Source organism: Lutra lutra, chromosome 6, assembly GCF_902655055.1.
Source record: "Lutra lutra chromosome 6, mLutLut1.2, whole genome shotgun sequence".
NCBI classification, from domain to species: Eukaryota; Metazoa; Chordata; class Mammalia; order Carnivora; family Mustelidae; genus Lutra; species Lutra lutra.
This window is the reverse complement of record NC_062283.1, coordinates 127,112,196-127,132,382: the sequence shown is the minus strand read 5'-3', so window position 1 is coordinate 127,132,382 and position 20,187 is coordinate 127,112,196. Positions and strand designations below refer to the sequence as shown.

The following is a 20,187-nucleotide window of genomic DNA, read 5'->3' as shown; positions in this document are numbered from 1 at the left end:
TAGAAATGTAACTGATTTCTGTGCATTGATTTTGTATCTTGACACTTTACTGAATTCCTGTATGAGATCTAGCAGTTTTGGAGTGGCATCTTTTGGGTTTTCCACATAAAGTATCGTATCATCAGCAAAGAGTGAGAGTTTAACTTCTTCTTTGCCAATTCAGATGTCTGTTATTTCTTTTTGTTGCCTAATTGTTGAAGCTAGGACTTCTAGTGCTATGTTGAATAGCAGTGGTGTCCTATGTTTCTTTCTTTTGAATTTGGTGGCCCCCCCAAGTGTCTGGCTACATTGGTTGACCTCCAATCCATTCATAAAGTTTTTTCATAATTTATACCATCAAATTCATCTCTTTACTGGTTGACTGAACATGAACTACTTAGTCTTGACTCCAGTTTTTTGTTGATGCTGTTTCTTCTGTCTCAGAGTCTCTTCCTTCTCCATCCAAAACAAACCCATCCCTCCCCCTCCACCTCAATCTCATTTCTTCAAACCACATATGCAATTATCAAAAACTTGTTTTTGAAGAATTTTTCTTGATAAGACATGTTTAATGATGTTAATGGGAAAGTGTAAAAGTTCCCAATCCTATTCAATAAAACCTAATTTTATTTTAAATCTATATTAACTTATGGGAAATAAATTAGAAGAGAGTTAAGGAAAAATATTAATGGTTATTTCTAGATAATGGATTATATATTTTTCAAAATGTTTCTCATATTTGAAATTGATGAAATATGTCATTGGTCATTTCCAGGTGATGAGATGATGTACTATCTTTTCTTTCAAGGCTCTCCATATTCTTTATAACAAAATACAATGCTACTTATATAACAAAGATACTCTTTTAAATAATAATTATCAGTGAAACATTTATGCACTCACTGTCTCACGAGCATGAGATCTTCCCATCCTAAAATCACCTCCGCACAAGATGAAATACTTACCACTACTGAATTGGACATTTAAAAAGGGTTAAGATGGTAAATTATGTGTTTCGTACCATAATAAAAAAGAAAAAGCGGCAGGAGTCATGGTACCACACACACACACACACACACACACACACACACACACACACCCAAAGAAAAAGGAAAAGGAAAAGTGAATCATACAGGTGTAGAGCAGAAATGAAAATGAGTTTAATTGTCAGACTGGTCAATTTATAGAACACAACAGTTTTATCAAATTGTTTTTATAGTATGCCAATACCATATACATAGTTTGATAAATCTACATTCACATTTTAGATATTTGGTACTGGTATAATCTGGCTTTGATTGTCCTTTTCGAATACTTTAAAACTACTAGGAAAATATTGTAGGAAAATTCTAAAATGGTTTTTCCAAAAGGGTTGAAATTTTTGTGTTTGGGCCACTTTTCATGACCACATGAAGTATGTGTCTTGACTCCCATGCTTGCATACTCCAAGTTAGCTAACCCAGGATGATTCCTGATGAGGACAGGACTCACCTTTCCTCATTAAGATTTAGACTGAATGTATTCACCATCTGTATTGTCATAAGTTCCACATTTCTAATCACTGATATCTGAAGGTAAGTTAAAACTTATGTTCAGATAGGTGTAGATACTGCCTAAATGGCCTTTTATCCATTCTTTTCTTTGAACAATCATACAAATCATGAAAAATCTCGAAAACTCATCATAAATGCCAACGTTATATGTTTTATTTTTTAATCAAGTAATTTTTTAAACCTCAAAATATCCATAATTGACAGAATAAGACATTAGGCATGAAATGAGAATATAAAATCCATGGTCTGCAGAAAGGCAAACAGTACTCCAGTCTATCAAGATGACTGTACATGAGTGAAATGCCATTCCGAACATCTACTCCTTTTTTGTCCTTTAAAAACATATAGTTCAAGTGTTTTTTTATTTTCACTTGTAAACAACATGAGCCAAAATGGACAATGAGGTAATCTAATTACTACACAGGATAATTTAAAAACACTAGATAAAACACCATATTAAAGACATATAGAAATCAGTGTTCACTTTGGTCTCTAGTATGGTTAGAGTTGTTAATACCAAAAAGCAACACACACTAATTAAAGCCAGCTTGGTGGTGGGTGCCAGTGGTTGATAGATACTAAGTAATTCAAGAGGTAGTCAACACCATCATTTTCAAGCTGGTAACACTCAGAGGTGTTAAGCCACAGATGTATTAAATATTGTAATAGTTTGTCACAGTACAGTACTTTACCATAACTTCGCAGCTTTGTTCCAAATATAAAATTTAAGAACAATTCATAGGTCAACCTCTCACGCTAACTGAACAACTATGACACAGATCACAGAACCACCACATCTTAAAGAGGCTGCTGACAGCTATGTAAGACAGAACTTGAGGCTTTTCACGAGTTGTTCTTTTCTAAAACAAATAAATCTCATTAAGACATCTAGAAAATTAAAGTCAGTGCAGCTGCACTTGTACACACTTTCCCAAATTTTATAACCGAAGGGGAAATACACATATATATTTTATGATAAACATTTCTTAGAGAAAACAGATAAATTAATTTAAATTAACTTTAAGACTTAATGAGATTTCCCATGTCCTGTATAATTCATCTTACAGTGAATGTTACAAAGTCTATTAACACTTATGGGCTTCTATTCACAAACTAAATACAACTAGCAGTAACTTGGGGCCACACTGGTGCAAAATAAAACTGGGCCAGAATATCTTAAAATATTGGCATTAAAACATCCTATGTTTATAGATGGATCGATGTTAATACCGTGATGTTTCTTGATCTTTTTCCCTACATTGCACGCCAAACTTCCAAGTTATAAGCAGGTAAAAATCTTTTAAAATGTTTTAGTTGTAAAAATAGATCCAAAGTCTTCGAGTAAATACTAGAAATGCAAGTATAAAAAGGTTTCTACTATAATCTGCCATGTAGTGATGAATAGCTCCCAGGGCTAAGAGACGGGCAGAGCATCTTTCTTAGGAATTACACTTGTGTTGACATGGGGGTGAGATCAAGGGGCAACTAGTTCACACACCTCCTGCCCAACCCATTAGTAACCCCCGTAAACCGATGCTTCACACAGACCCTTCTCTTCAGTAGCCAGAAATGGCATTGCACATTTACTCTATGTTCACTCCTTGGCAAGCCAGTGCTAGTTAGTTATGTGCCTAGGGCAATAATGCTGAACTACGCTTGGCCTCAGGGCAGCACGGACACACAAATGGAGATTGGCATCCTTTATACTTTTGCCCAGCATGAATACACTCATACACCAACCTCTTCTCCTGCTACCCCTTCCTGCCCTTCACCTCTGGGCAGAGCAGCTATTTCCAAGATTGCCTCTGTGTTTTGTTTTGCTTAAGTGGAAGGGTGCCCATAAGTCTTTAAATTAAATACCTGATAACTTTAAAGAAATGCTTGGAGACTTTGCTAACTAAATGAGATGCGTCCTCATTCACAAGTGTTTGTTAGAAACACAGAGTTGTGAATTGCTATCTACAATACAGATTAAAAGGTTCTGTACCAGAAGATATCAGCCTCTGTATGGCTGGAGCAGCACAAAGGTGAGCTATGCATCAACTATGAGGTAGCCTTTTGCTGTAAACAGAACATTTCACCCATGTAAATGGACATGTGCTCACATCAGTGATATTCACATATGCAAGGAGCTTGGGAATTTTGCTTTAGCATACTTTTCACAGGAAATAAAAATAGGAAAACGGATATCTGATATTTGGAAACTGTGATCAAACTCAGAGGTAGTTATGACTAACATCAGTACATAATACTTATACAAAGGTCTAAATTATTTGGTTTGTTTTGAGTAAGCAGGACTGTAGACTATTCTGGAAAGAAACAACAACATTATATGGTATGTTCCCTGAGCAAAGTTCTTTGTCCTGAGTATGTTATGTAATAGTGATAATATTTTTATATAAAAAATAAACCCCAGCTTTTAATCATAAGATAGGTTTGGTATGTGCTCTTAGTTCAGTCTGGTAAGATGCTTAAAATGATTTTAAATTGCACCCATAAGGTCCAGTTATAAAATGCTTTTTTTTTTTTAAACCAAGATCTTAGCTCTGAACTTTTTATATGTAAACAGGGAATGTCCAATTCTCAAGTCCATAACTTCCTATGTCTATAAGGTCAAGGAACTTTGGTTTGAATTTTCAAAGTGACTTCTTATGTTTTGCATTTTTACTGTTAAACCTGCTTATTTTGCCTGCTAAAAATTAAGCAATGCCACTTTGATTTGTCTACATAATTTAAATAAGCTTACAATCCTCACATAAGGCAAGGAAGTACTTCTCTATAGCTATTTATCACATTCAATATCGTCAAAGGTAAGCTTTGCATCACAGCACGTGGATATTCCAGAATACACCGTGGAGAGTCTCACAAACACTGTCCCAGAATTCAAGCTGAGAGGTAAAGGGCTGGCGGCCCAGCCGGAGGCATTTCCTCCGAGGCATTTGCTCCTGATGGGGGCTTGCTCAAACCCCAGGAACTGCCTACGACCCTCAGGGCAGGACAAGTTGGGGAAGGAGCAGAAGCTGCTCGGCAGAATGGATGTCCTTTGACTCATGCTTTTGTCTTCTTCTGATTATCTGAGCTTACACCAACAGGCTCACACACAATGTTGTCTATTGCCAATGTTAAGCATTATAACTAATCGGTACCTTCTTGGAGATGTTTCAGAAATTTACACATAACATCTAGAACCAGGAGGACACCAACATTTTTTTTTTTTTTTAAATGACTGAAACCTAAAGGGACCAATATGAGGACTGGTCCCAGGCCAGTTGACTCACATAATTGAGGACCAACCTGAGAAGCGTCTCTATCTCCATTACTGAATGTCCACCCTGAATGCACCATTTCGGTTACTTCAGCATGAGTAATGAAGGGAACCTCTGTCAAATTCACTTTAATGTACGAAATTCTTGTCGCTTCTGGTGGGACAGGCCCAGCACCTCGGCCCCAGGCCTATCACTCCAGCTGCCTGCCACCAAATGCTGAACTTTTCAATATCCTTCACAGGGCAAACGTATTGGGTAATTATGAACACCCACTTAAATTTTCATTCTCAACCCCGGTATTTTATTCTCACCTGTGCTGTTTTGTTTTAGAAACAAGTCAGATAACTCTCTTGGGGGAGGGGGGGTAATAAAAAACAGCCACAAAAAAAAAAAAAAATTACACCAATGACTGGAGCTTTCCTCCAAAGTCTTCAGTAGTAAACAAGGAGACCCCTGCTCGAAGGGATGGTTTGGACTGACTTCATCAAGGGAAGCTGCTGTTGCCACAACCCCTTCAAAACTTCACAACACATAAAAGATTATAATGAGCTGGTATCAAAATACCACTGAAAACAATCAAGTCACTACATTTCTACATTGCCCTCCCCCTTCATTTTTCTGAATAGGCATCTAATTCACAATCAAAACGTATGAATTAAAAACATGGAAATATCGGCACGGAAATTACACATTCATTGTCTTTTCTGGAGCTCTGTATCCCAGATTCCAAAAAGCTTACGGCAGTCAGAGGCATGTGGAGTTAAGGTACTGCCTTCAAAGGGGGTAGGGGTAGGGAGAAAATACTCTATAGATAACAAGAAAAAGAGGCAATCCCAAACTTGGGAAAACTGATGACGTAAAACCTTTAGTACCATATGATTGGCAGCTCTGAGATCTGAAGTAGCCTTTGGTTCACACAAAAGGTAACAGTCATGTTTTTATTTTAATGTAATATAAAGGGAGTGGTATTTCAAGAAAAAAAAAACAAAAACAAAAACAAAAAAAACTCCAGGGGTTAGCTTTGAAACCATCTAAAATGCTTCCTACAGGTTTTCAATTCTCGGGGCTGTCCAATTCCGTGAGGGAGGGTGTGTGCTTCTATCTATAGACGCACATACATAAAGACAAATCCGCTTTATATACGTGTCTACATTCCTGTATCGATGCCTCCTACACACACACACACACACACACTCAGTCTCTCTCCCTCTCACACATGCACATACAGATATACATAGTATTTCATTCTCTGAATAACATAAAACATGACACCCTGCTCAAATGTAATTTGCTTAGAGTGATTTGTCTGTTTAAAAAAATTCACAGTTCCGCAACAGTAGTTAAAAATCCCGTCAGCTGCTGCTGTGAAATACTGCTCCCCTGTACTTGCATGAGGTAGACTTCCCAACCGGGGAAAGAAAACGATACACTTAGGAAGAAACGTTATGTCTTTTTCCTTTTTTGAACAGAAGGCCCCTTTTTGCTTGGTTCTTCCGGCGCTGAGGAGGACTTCGCCGAGGAAGCTTCTTGAGGGGACCTGCCTGGCCATTCTGAGATCTCGAACCTCGCCTCCTGAGGAAACGGCGGGGACGTGCAGCCATGCCCTCCCCCCAGCTCTCGAGGAAAAGTCGAAGTGCATGGCTGTGCTTCTGCTTCCTGTCTTCCCTGAGAACTGGCAGGCGGCTGCACCACAGTCTTGTGTGGGCAGTTTGCCACCATGTGTGCGATGCTCTGACAGTAATGGCACTTCTTTGGCTGAGGAGGTAGACTACATTCCTTAGCATGATGATCAAGGCCACCACAGTTGTAGCATCTGCAACAAGAACAGCGGAAACGTCTCAGCCGCGGGGAGCAAGTGTCATAAAATGTGTTACAAATTTAAAAAAAAAAAACAAAAAACTGACGATGAGATCAGCCTGTTTTAATGTGCCCTCTTAATAAGTATGTAATGCTATTTTTAAAAAAGATTTTATTTATTTATTCATCAGAGAGACAGAGAGAGAGAGACCGCACAAGCAGGGGGAGCAGCAGGCAGAGGGAGAAGCAGGCTTCTCACTGAGCAAGGAGCCCAATGTGGGATCCATCCCAGGACTCTGGGACCAGGACCCAAGCTGAAGGCAGACGCTTAACCCACGGAGCCACCCAGGCGTCCCTGAAATGCTGTGTGCTTCCAAGACCAACTCACCAAAATGCTCTCACAAGGTTATAAAGCTATTTGTGCTAAACACAACAGTCAATGAAAAACAAGAGTACTAAAACATGAAACACTAGTCACTTCCACAGAGAAATGACTTTTTTTTAAAGACTTGACAAGTTCTTTTAAGAGAACAGTGTAGTCCACTAGAGGGCAGCCAATGTTCAACAAAAAACCACCAGCTCGCTTTAAAAAGAAGCCTTTTAAAAAAACAAAGCTGTTGTAACATAGAAATACACACTGGGAATGCGCTTCGCAATTGAGAAAATTATAGACCAAATTAAATTTAATTTCTTTAACAGTTCTTTGCGTGTTAACTATGTTGACTGTGGAAACCAGATGAACTGAAAGAATTTTTATCCTTTGTACAAATTAAGTAATGGAGAGAAATTTGATATATAAGAAGTCCGATGTCTTTGGTGAGTGATATCTGGAAAATTACCAAGTAATTTTAAAGCAATACAGTAAGTATTTGAATCAGAGGAAGCTATAAAAGAAAGCTTCTAAATTCTGGGAAGAATTTATTTTCTTCTCCCTCTGTAAGAAATTAGTTTTCCTTTCAGGTAACTTCTTTTAAATTGAAATAAATCTAAATCTACCCTTAATTAGTATTTGAATGCAGACTGAGGGCATGGCTTTGTGTGAGATGTCCGAAAATCTGACTTTGTTTCTAAAAGCTGAACAAGTAAATTATTTGAGAGATATATTTGCTCAAATTTAGTCAGATTTTCTTTGAAAATTTTACATTCAAAACAAGCGGAGAAAATAATATTGTATACTTAACAAAGGTTTTTAGTCTACTTGTTGAGTATAGAATGTTCTTGTTTTGTCTCCAAATGAAATTTTTTAAGAGTTTTCTGTTTTAAATTTATTTCCAAATACATTTATGAGTCTGTAATTCTTAATATGAAGCACAGACGACAGGTCACAACATTTTTTAAAAAGATAACAAAAAAGTGATACCAGTGAGCATCAACTTAAGACTATAATGACAAAAATTAATTATAATTATGTATGTATGTGTGAGAGAGAGGGAGAGAACAGCAAGTTTAACAACTTATACTACCATATATTTCAAAGACAAATGACTAAACTACTAACCAACCGAGCAGTATATGTAGGACAATTAGTATTCTGTTTTCTGGGTCAACGTATGAAGAATATTTTGTTGTTATGTGTTTTGTTTAGTTTTTACCAAGCAGAAATTAAGGGAACCTATGGCCTATTTCTTCAGTTACCAATATTACCTTACAGATACTAGAATAATGGATTCACAACGTGGGCTTTTGTTCTTTGTAATAATTAACAAGTATTTTATCCCAGGGAAAAGGAATGCATCATATTTTTAAAAATTTAAGGGAAGAGCTGAAAATCCACTTTTTCTGATTATTTATTGTGCAATTATATACCTTAATATAATAAATTAATAAAATAATATTACAATCCAGATTCAACACTGTTTCAGCCATATATTCTAAGAGATAATGCAAAATTCAAGAATAAAAATTACCAATGAATGGTTGAAATTCGGGTCCCCCAAATAATACCCTCAAAAATGGCATCTTTGAAAAATATAACCGTATTACTTCTCAATAATGTTTTCCCACACAGTTTTCTTCTACCATGGATTAAGTGAATTCTTAAATTAAATTTGCCCATCTACAAAATGTCTCCTTTTGAATTTAATTCACTTCCTTGAGGATAACATCCACTCAGGAGCTCATTGTCGAAGAGGAGAAAATAGGTTAAAGCCTTCAGTAATAGAACAGGCTCTCCTGCGGACACATCAATTTCATCCATCACTGTGGTGTGCACAGCGTTATCCAATGCAGGGATCCGTTCTGCCTACTCAATTTACCAAGGGCCTCATGTCAGGATTCCACTTTTACAAATGGGGCCTTCCATCGTATTTTGTATGTGCATTTACCATTACATTTGGGTTTAAAACATCATTTTAAAGGATACTGTATAATTTTTTGTTTCCTTGCATCTTGATCTACTCCATTCATTCACTTTCCTAGCTTTTCAGATATGTGTTATCATGAGGCCAGACTGTCTTCCACAGAAAAGATTTGCATTCAGTGGATATGTGCTCAGTCTTAAAAGCAGAGGAGTGGTATTTATTCCCCCTCTTCTATTTAATCATTCAGCGTCAATCATGCTTACTAAGAGTGCAGATCACACCCCATTATGAAGCCCTGTCCTTCCCCAGGGACTGATACCAAAATGGAAATGTTCAGCTACCTTTCAGCCCACAAATGATACCACACCACACACCCCGTACAAGCTCTACATGGTACTTGTTTCCTTTGTTCAGTGTCCACACCTCTCCCAATCAGCTGGCCTTTGTTAGTTTGAATGAATCTTAACATCTGATGTGAGCATAAAAATGGCATGTGTGCCCTTGTATAGTTACATGCTTAAGAAATATAAGGACCCAGACTCACAAGCAAAAGACTACACATGAAAAAAACCATAATCATACTTCATTATACATTCCTATACCCAACAATAGAAAGTAAAATCATACATAGTATTTTATAAAATGATGAACCAATAGCACAAAGGATATTTTACCTATTGAACATAAAGTAAAATAAAAATGTTTAGTCTCAGAACTTTATCAAGTTCTTTGTAAAATTATAAATACTTTAATTCTAATGAGTTCCACATTCTACAGATATTACTTCTTATTTAAGATGCTTTTGAAGATGGAAAATAACAATAAAAATGGAGCCTATTTTTTAAAAAATTATCAAAATAAGATGAACATTTTTAAATGAAACAATGCCAACAATAGATATAGTAGGATAGAAGCATCTAAAATAGCAAAATAAATGCAAGCAAATATTTAGGGCTTGAGAACTATATAATTATGTTATGAAATTGGGGGGGGGTCTTAACAAACTAAGCCCAAACAATGACATTACTTAATAAGTTAATTAAACATATGCAAAGTTCTGAGGATTCCAAAACAAAAATGAAAATTCTCATCCTGAAATCAGAATTCAGATCTGCTATGACCCTTTGAAAAATTCTCATTTTTGAGGTCCAAGCTGCAGAACAACTAAATTATGTTTTCAAATGATAATAGTAACAATGATTAGAACTGAGCTCAATTGAAAACCATTAGGTTAGATATGGATGTTAATTTTTTAAATGATACCTCAATGATTTAGATGAAATAATTAATTAATTGTATGTTCTGCCTGGATCTCAAAAGTGATAATAACTTGGTGAGAGGGATGATACTTCACGGAGAGCCAGCTTTGCCTATCTATTTTTTTTTTAAGATTTTATTTATTTATTTGACAGAGAGAAAGATCATAAGTAGGCAGAGAGGCAGGCAAAGAGAGAGGGGGGAGCAGACTCCCTGCTGAGCAGACAGCCTGATGCGGAGCTCAATCCCAGGACCCTGAGATCATGACCTGAGCTGAAGGCAGAGGTTTAACCCCCTGAGCCACCCAAATACCTCCAGCTTTACCTATCTAAAAGTGTAATGGGAATAACAGAAGATAGGCACTTCTAAGTATTTGGAAGTGTTAACTTTGTAAGAATTTATATGGAAAATTAAACCTACATTCTGGGGGGCTTGAAGGGGCATTAAGGACAAGGATACAGAGATCTGTAAGCTTCTCAAGAACAAACAAATACTGAGACAACAGTGAGTCAAGTTATTGAGGAGAGAAAATGGAAAAGAGGACATAAAAATCCATGGAAAAGAAAGATGTGAAAAACAATCAATAAAGTTTCCAAGCGGGAGAACAGAAAAGTCACAGATTGTAAAGAATTCCAGAAACCAATTTGGAGAAAGAATAATTCACTCTTTGAAGAGACTGTTTATCAATCCTGATACAGTCCAACTAAAATCCGGAAATGATACTAATGACATTCACGACTACAGTTTTTTCATTTTATTTTTAAAGATTTATTTATTTTAGAGCGAGGGTGTGAGAGAGTGCGAGTGGGGAGAGGGACAGAGGAAGGAAGAGAGAATCCTTAAGCAGACTCCCTGACGAATGCAGAGCCCCAAGGGGGCTCGATCTTATGACCCTCAGATCATGACCTGAGCCAAAACCAAGAGTCGGATGCTTAACCGACTGAGCCACCCAGGCCCTCCAGTATAGTTTTGGATTTTAATATGACTGACACTTGTTCTCTAATTCAATTGTCTGCCAATCAACCCAGCCACCTGGGAGTGTGAGATGCCAGTGTGGGAGTGGGAGGAGGTAGATGGCAGAAATGCCATCAAAGAACATAATAGAGAGCTAAAGAAAAGGAACAGATCCAGAGAAGCTTTTGATGGAAGCAATCTGCCCACCCCGTACCTCCTGAGGGTCACCTGGAGGGCTTAGTCATTAAGTGTCTGCCTTTGGCTCAGGTCATGATCCCAGGGTCCTGGGACTGAGCCCCGCCAGGGTTCCCTGCTCAGTGGGAAGCCTGCTTCTCCCTCTCTGACTTCCTTTGTTTGTGTTCCCTCTAGTGCTGCGTCTCTCTCTGTCAAATAAATATATAAAATCTTTAAAAAAAAAAAAGTTTCTTATGGAACAAATACATATTTAACACCAAAAAAAAGGTATGTGTATCTTTTGAAATACAGAAGCCAGTATCCCCCTAAATTACCATAATTCATGTGAAAAATAAAATGAGTTATAGAGTAGGGCTGAACATATTGTTAGCAGAATTAAAATAATAATAGAAATAATAAGAGGTTTAATTTATTAAAAGCTTACTATGTTCCAGACACTGTACAGAAGGTTTCTAATGTGTTACATAATTTACTTCTCCCCCCAAACCCTATAAAGTAGGTACTATAACATCTCCTCTGTGTTGATGAAACAACTAAAACCTGAGTTTACAAAGAAGGAAATTTTAATTGAAAATAATTTCCCTTGCATTTTCTTTAAAGATTTTTTTTTTTTTTTTGGACAGAGATCACAAGTAGGCAGAGAGGCAAGCAGAGAGAGGGGGAAGCAGGCTCCCTGCTGGGCAGAGAGCCCAATGCGGGATCATGACCTTGAGCCTAAGGCAGAGGCTTTAACCCCCTGGCCACCCAGGTACCCCTCCCTTGAATTTTCATTATATGAAAAATTATACCTAACAATAGATGTAAATTTTATTACATGTAAGTCTAAAAAATAGAGTCCTGAATTTAAAACAGCAACACACACACACACACAGATTTGTAACAGATTATTTCCCAAGATTTGGCTCACTGCTGTCACTATGATAGAGGAGATGAGTGTCTCTCACTGAATGATCCCATCTATGCCATGAAGGTTGGGACTAATCTAGTCCAGAGTTTTCAATGCCAATGCCCAGTTTTATTTCTACTCCTCTTGTACCATAGGTGGAAAATTTTTGTCTAAAAATTAGTAAATAATTTTCCCATTTTCCTTAGTCATATATGTTTAAGTCTGTAAGTCAGAACTGCAGGATGACATGTTATAATCAGAGCTATCAAACTAGCTCAATAAAATGCCAGTCAAAATAAAGAACTCTGACATTTTAGTTAGCCCATGAAGACATATTATGATGTGAATGATTTATTTAGGCCTTGAAATAAATACTATGATGAGATTCTACTGGTTGGAATGAATGTTAATTGAGATGGCGTCTTTTAGAGGGCAATTTGACAGTGTATTTAAAAATATTGTATGGCACATATATTTTAAAAATAAAATAAGTATTATATAGTACATATATTTTAAAAATAAAAATATGGTACATACCCTCTCACCCAACAACACCAACTCCAAAAATCTGTCTGTAGAGATACGCTACTATATTAGAAATAGTGTTGCCCGTATCAGTAAAAAATAGAAAAATCGAACAATAGTAATACTAACAATAATAATAAATGCTTGTGATCAAAACTGGATGATCTGCTACAGAATCGACGTTCTTCACCACTGAGCTACAAACGTGTGAAAATGGAAAGGAAATGAGAGCCCACTCATATCGAGAAACACTGCAGATCTAGCAAGAAATGAAGTAAAAGAACATTTTTTTAAAAATAAGGTAGATTTGTATGTATTCAAATGAAAAGATCTCCAAGATAAATTAAGTAAAAAAGGCAAACCACTGGATAACACATACAGTATAATACTACTTATGTTTCAAAAACTGTATATGCTTATAGGTAATAGTATGCATTTTTTCAAATGCATGGAAAAACCACTGGAAGGATAAATGGTAAACTAAAAGGGGTTACATCTGAGGAGAAGAGAGGTATAATGTGAAGGAGGACTTTCATGTTTACTCTCTAATTTTTGTAGAGTTTCCTTTTTATTTATTTTCTATTATTTATGTCTTTATTTTTATTTTTAGAGAGAGAAAGAGAGTATGCGTGGTGGCGAGGGACAAAAGGAGAGGGATAAGGAGAATCTTAAATAGGCTCCATGCCCAGGGGGGAGCCTGACATGGGGCTTGATCTCACAACCCTGACATCATGCCCTGAGCCCATATCAAGAATCTGACGCTTAACTGACTGAGACACCCAGGAGCCCTGAATTTCTTTTTTAAATAACAGGTAAGAATTTATATGTTGTTCGTGTAATTAGAAAAAGAGCAATTCTATAGCTTCTTCTCCATTTTGTAATTCAACCATTATTACTGTTTGTCACTGGACGGTGAACTTGTATACCAGCAGTTCTAGAATCATCTTGGAAGCTTTTAAAAAATACTTATACTGAGATGCTACTCCACACCAATTAAATTAAAATCTCTGAAGTTGGAGGCCCACGTCTGAATACCTTTTGAAAACTTCCCAGGTGGCAGTGAGCAGCTTCTCGAGAACTGTGTACAATCCGAGTTAGCACTGACGACCGTACGAGGAGGTCATTCATAATCCCAACCATTAAGGAATGTGGTTCAAAAAAGAATAAATCTTCCCAAACACTGTTTCAACAGATCACAGATGCCTCAGAAAGGAGGAAGGAAGGAAAGGAAGGAAGAAAAAAGTGTGTATGTATTTTATTTCCTTACTGGGAACGAAAAAAAATCTCCGGTTGTGGGAGCACAAAAGCCCATCACCTTTTACCATCACTGATCCCTGCTAATTGTGGAAGTAAACCAGTGCAAAGAACTACTGCGTTTAGCTTTAGAAGTAGTTTCTCTACTTCTGAGACCATTATTCAATTCTGAATTCATCAATCAAGGATGAATTCAATGTGTAAGAACCCATGTCATCAAATGGGTGATAATTTACAGCTCTTCATCAATTGCTACTTTCTCTTAACTCCACCATCATTACCAATTAACATTTATTGATTTCCTATAATAACTCAAGTTTCCATCTTCTGTTGCTTGCATCTAAAATAATTCTCAAAAGCATATAAATTTAGTATAGATAAGACTCCTGCAAACATTTCTATGACCAAGTTTTGTTGGCTATTACATAAAAATTACTTCCTTATGAATATAAATATAAAACCAAGATCTTTGCTTTTTATATAAATCTATAAGCCATGGCATTTTAAAAAGTTCAAATATTTAAACTGCATTTCACCTGAAAGAGTGCCATGGATAAAGTAACTACTGCTCACTCTGTCTTCCTTAGAGAAAGGGAAAGTACAGGATAGGTGGTTGAAAGAAAACTGGCTTAGTTAGACCACCTTAAGGGTAGGTTTTCAATATATTTTTTAAATAGCGAAATTTAGTTAGTATAATTGCCATTCAGTTCTTTCTGGTGCAAAATTAATGGCAGATGTCTGGATGGCTCTGTATTGTCTAGTTCTAGTCAGAGTAAGGGTCAGTCTGTTGTGGCATAGAACTAATGTGAATTCTAAACTCTAAAACTGCTGGCAGTGGAGGGGCACCTGGCTGGCTCAGTCGGAAGAGCATGTGACTCTTGATCTCGGGGTTGTAGGTTCGAGTCCTAAGTTGCGTGTAGAGATTACTACAAAAAATAAGTAAACTTAAAAAAAAAAAATTGTTGGCAGTGGAAATAAACACTCTAGGTCTCCTCCAAACTTTAGTGTTCAGACCATTTAACTACACTGATCTGGGGTATGCACTGAGTTCAGAGGGTATTTTTTACTTATCAACTATTGTTCTATCCTCTTTCATCATCTGGTTCTATGATGGGAAGTTGTCTAGATACCTTGTCTATCAGTGAATTAAACTGCTTCTAATACCCATGTAATCATTTTCATAAATTGAAAGGAAGAACAAAAGAAGCACTTACGAGTATCTACTATGGGCAGGGAGAAAATTATCTGAAAAGTAATGTTAAAAAGAAAATCCATACTAAAGGATCTAAGTTTCCAGAATGAAAAGGAGATCAATTTCCCAGGGCAACCGATTAATTAAAAAAAAAAAAAAAAAGTCAACATAAGAAATATTTTATTTATATTTCAGAGCACTAGGGATAAGATTATAAAAATTTTTCAGAAAATTGTATCAACAGTAATGAACATTTGATGATATTTAGATGTCTTACAACTAAGACTGGAAAGAAGAAGAAAATTTAAAAATGCCCTTAGCATTTTGGAGAAAATTATTTCCAATATAGAAAAAAATATAAGTACAACTTGGCACTAGACAGTAATGGAATGTATGTAAATAGTGAGCTGAATGGTAAGACTTATGTATTTACACATTTTATGTTGCTTAATGTCTTCTGACTGCTTTCTGAACCATCTTATGTTTATTAGTTTTGGGACATTCTCTCTGATAAATGCCATGGCCTGTCATCTGTATCATAATGCCAGCCAAAAATGCACCAAAGTATCTTGAAAACCAGCTAAAATATTGTAATAGTGCTATTTGCAAACCTTTCATCATCTTATGATAACAAAATGGTAAGATGGAAAATGTGGGGGGCAGGCATGTGATAAACGGCAGTGCCGGGTTTCCAGCAAAGCAGGGATGAAACGCATAGCAGTTTTAAAAGAGAAGAGGACACGGAAGGAGAGAGAAATCACTGAAGAAACAGGGACAAAGGGAGCCTTTCTCATGGAAGGGCACTTCAATCAGGTATAATTATAAGCCAGACATTTTGGTATTTCATTCCACTATGGGGAGAAGTACTTGGTAGATCTTGTGGCAATCCCACAGAACAATGATCATTTGTTCAGAGTCTGTACCATAGCTTAAGAAAGAGCATAATAATGAATTCTAGGTCAGAAGCTAAATCTGTATTTCAGATAAAAATGTTATCTCCCTTGTAGGTAACAAACAACATTCCAGTCAGGTAATCGGTTCTGTCTAATGGAAAAGTTGAAAAAACAAGGAGAAAGATGTACTTAAACACAGATAACTCAATGCTTTCCAATGTCTTGGAAGAAAAACCAGTTTGTTATGGAATTGGACCCAATCTCACAGGCAGTGGACATTCTGCCAGCATGGCTTTTATGATCCAACACAACTAAGGAGGAGTGTCCAGCTCAGGATCTCTCTCTCTCTCTCTCATACACGTGTACACACACACACACACACACACACACACACACACACACACAAGCATGTGCCACAAGCTGTCCTACAGTGGTAGTGTGTAACCATCCAAACTGTGGATTTAAATGTATCCTTGTTGAAACCAAGTTCAGTTGATCTACCATATTTGTCACAGTGGCTTTTAGGTAGAGAGTATTTTTAAGTTACTGCTGGTATCAAATACAAAGGAAAGGAAAGACAGTCAATATTTAACTAAAAATGGTTAAAACTGGGTGTCTGTTTAATTGGGACAATCAGATTATAATATGCAACCTGAAAATGTTGGTTCATTTATCTATTTTAGCAGTCTTCCTGAAAATTTAAAACCCCCAGGGCTGCTTGCATTTCCCTAGACCATTTCACATCACCAGTGACAGAGGGGCGACATTGGCTGTAGGTAAGCCTTGGTACAGGCGGAAGAAATGCAATTCCCCTGCTGCTTTTGTGGCAACTTTTATAAATTTTTTTTCTCTTGGTCATCACATGATTTCTTTCTTTCGCAATGTAAACCAGCCCTATTTTTATGCTATTTTACAAGTCATTCTAAAGTGATAGCTCTCTCTTTAGATATACGCTGACTTTTTTTTTTAATCTATTAAAGCACAAGCAATTTTAAAAGAGTAGTTTCATCATGACTACTTGATGTGTGAAATAATCTGTTATCTAGAGAAATAGATGTAAACATCAAAACAATATATGAAAGAATTTAAATACATAATAAAAAACACCTTAGGTTTATAAACAAAGACTATAGAATAAAATTGACTGGCTCATATCTTATCACACCTTGCTGTTAAAACACAGAAGGAAGAGAAGGCATGAGGAATTTCAAAAGAAAGAAAGATGTACAGAGGTCAAGAATCAATTTCGCTGGCATGACTGATGCCCTGCACAGGAGAAGGTTAGATTATAGTTCCAGATTTATGCTGGTTGTTTGCAAGCTGGAGGCAACAAGAGGGCTAAATTAGAAGATTTTAGCCAAGTGAGCTATTATTTAGCCAAACGGGTTATTGAAAGCATTGAAATTACTATGACTAAGTTACTTTTGGTGCAAGTATCAATACTGGTAGTATTTGAGTTTCTATGAAGATAGAGGGTTTAAACACCTCCCAGTTGTTGTATTACTAAATTAATATTAACACTGAATTTCCGCTATGTTATTGAATTAGTAAGAACTATGTATAAACTTTCCATTTTGACAATGTTTATATGGGTAGCATTAAACATATTTATAGAGGTCCTGTTGTTCTAGAGTATGTTGCTTAGTACGATCTACCCAAAATGTATCCTCAGGATGAATCGTGTGTGGGAGGCCAAAGAAGACTGTGCCAAAACATCCCCATTTCTAGGGCTATTCAGGAATCTGGAGTTAAAACTATTCTGCTGAAATCACCAATGAGAGGCTTCTAATGATCAGTAAGTTTGGTCTCCTGTTTCAGCATCAGCTAGTGCTGAGGAAAATGATGAACTACAGATAAGAAGTACATGACCTCTGTCCACTCCTCCTCTAGCCCAGTTGGTCTTTCTGTGACTGATGTCTTTTGCCAAGAATCAGCAGCAATTAAATTGTTCACCACGTAGGTAGGTAGGTGAAAACCGAATGAAGAAAAATTGTGACTATGTCTAGATAACCTCCCTAAACGGTGATATCAAGTCCTTTCTGTATAAGACTGATCTTGGGGGCACCCGGGTGGCTTGGTGGGTTAATCCTCTGCCTTCAGCTCAGGTCATGATCCCAGGGTCCTGGGATCGAGCCCCAAATCGGGCTGTCTGCTCAGCAGGGAGCCTGCTTCCCTCTCTCTCTGCCTGCCTCTCTGCCTACTTGTGATCTCTCTCTGTCAAATAAATAAATAAAATAAATTAAAATAAAATAAAAAGACTGATCTTGAAAATTAAAGCTTAAGGTAAAGTCATGGATGGCATTCTTGGCTTCACGGCTACTTCTTTTTTCCCTTCCTAACTGGTTGCAGCTGCCCTTCGTGGTTTCCAGCTGTTTACATGAATAAAAGCTTGAGGGTTTAGCTGCTAAGGCACCCCTGGCAGATCTTTTCTCTGGTCACGGATCCCTTAAGGAGTCTTGTTTTTTCCCTATTTGAACATTTTAAGGCTGTGACCCTGTGAACACATGGCCACAGTTGTAAAAGAAATGGCTGTCAAGCCAAGGATGGAGGTTAAAAACTGGAGGTAGGCATGAGAAAGGCAGACAGGTCCTCCTCAGAGCCAGGATAGTTTGCACATGTCACAGTACTCCTAACTGCTAAGATTCGGGCTAGATTCTACACATTAACAGATTTGTTTGTGCATACTCTGTAAGCCAAGACAAGCTCCTGAGTATCTGAGCAAAGGAATTTTCACCTCCTCTGGACATACTCTGAATTTGGCTGATAAGAAGTTTGTGTGAAGAATTTAGTTTATTCCTTTAGTGAGACAAAAGAAACAAAGCCACTGAATGATTTTTTGATGTTTTCCTAACAAAAAATAATATTGAAAAGTATGGCAGATATAGTGAAAGGCAGTAAATTTGGCTAACACTTAATCTTTTTACTTTAAAAATGTACATATTTCAGAAAAGTAAAAATTTTAAAATATGGTAGCTGCAAATGGAAAAGTGCTATTTATTTATCACACTGAATGTGAAGTTCTCTTTAGATGGTCTATTTTTATAACTTAATTGAATATAACACATTTATAGGGGAAAAGCTGTACTTCAGTGAGAAACTGCATTGTCTACATCTAGAGCTCACACTTATGGATTAACTGATGCTGATTTAAGAGAGTAATTTTCCAGCTCTTTAAATCGCCAATAACTGATAGCAATGCAAAGCTATTCTTGGCCATACAGAGGCAAATTCTGTCCTGTCAGGTTCCACTGACTTTTCCCACCCTGAAAGAAGCATGTTTTTCATTCATTGGATATTGATTTCAATATTCCTGATCTACAAATCTGTCTGTTCTTTGGACCGTACTTTGAACAGGTTATTCCAGCTGTCTATTTTCCTCATTTCATTGGATTAAATAAAATCTTTAACACTTGCTCATTTTGTATCTGTATCAGAGTCAAGATGTTACCATTTTTTAAAATTATCCTTTAATTCTCACACAGTAAATATTTAACCATAGAAGCCTCTGGTTGAGATGCAAAGTTCATTATGACATTGTTAGGATCTTAGTCTTTAAGCACGTAGAATCTAGACTAAAGTAAATGCGCAACTAACTTTAATCCCCAGGGTTACTGAACCCGTACTAGTTTCTACGTTTATTCTCAGTGATCTTATTTTTTTTATACCTTGAAATATTTTGCTCTTTCATAATCCTGGGAATTACTTCCAACTTCACTAAAAAGGAGATTAAAATAATACAAAAAATTTAATTTTTCCAAAAAAGACATGTAAATGGCCAACAGATACCTGAAAAGGTGCTCAACATTGCTAATTATCAGGGAAATGCAAATCAAAACCACCATGAGACATCTCACTCCTCTTAGAATGGCTGTACCAAAAAGACAAGGGATAGCAAGTATCAGCAAAGATGTGGAAAAAAGGAAATCCTTGTGCACTGCTGGTAGGATTGTAAATGGTACAGCCACTATGCAAAATAGTATGAAGGCTTCTCAAAAAATTAAAAACAGAAATACCATATGATCTGGGCATATATCCAACTGAAATAAAATCACTATCTCAAAGAGATATCTGCCCCCCTCCCTTGGCTATTCACAATAGCCAAGACTAGGAACGACTTAAAGGTCCATTGATGAATG

At 36.7% G+C, this 20,187-nt stretch overlaps 1 protein-coding gene across 5 annotated transcripts in view; it reads right to left on the bottom strand.

Moving 5' to 3' along the window:
- Positions 1-1,288: 1,288 nt before the first annotated feature.
- LIN28B (lin-28 homolog B) overlaps positions 1,289-20,187 on the bottom strand; it is a 148,145-nt gene continuing 129,246 nt past the window's right edge. For all 5 annotated transcript variants that reach the window (XM_047734770.1, XM_047734768.1, XM_047734769.1 and 2 more), the window contains one exon: positions 1,289-6,611. In XM_047734770.1, the coding sequence (XP_047590726.1) occupies positions 6,242-6,611 (370 nt within the window). In that variant the 3' untranslated portion in view covers positions 1,289-6,241. The remainder of the gene's footprint in view (positions 6,612-20,187) is intronic.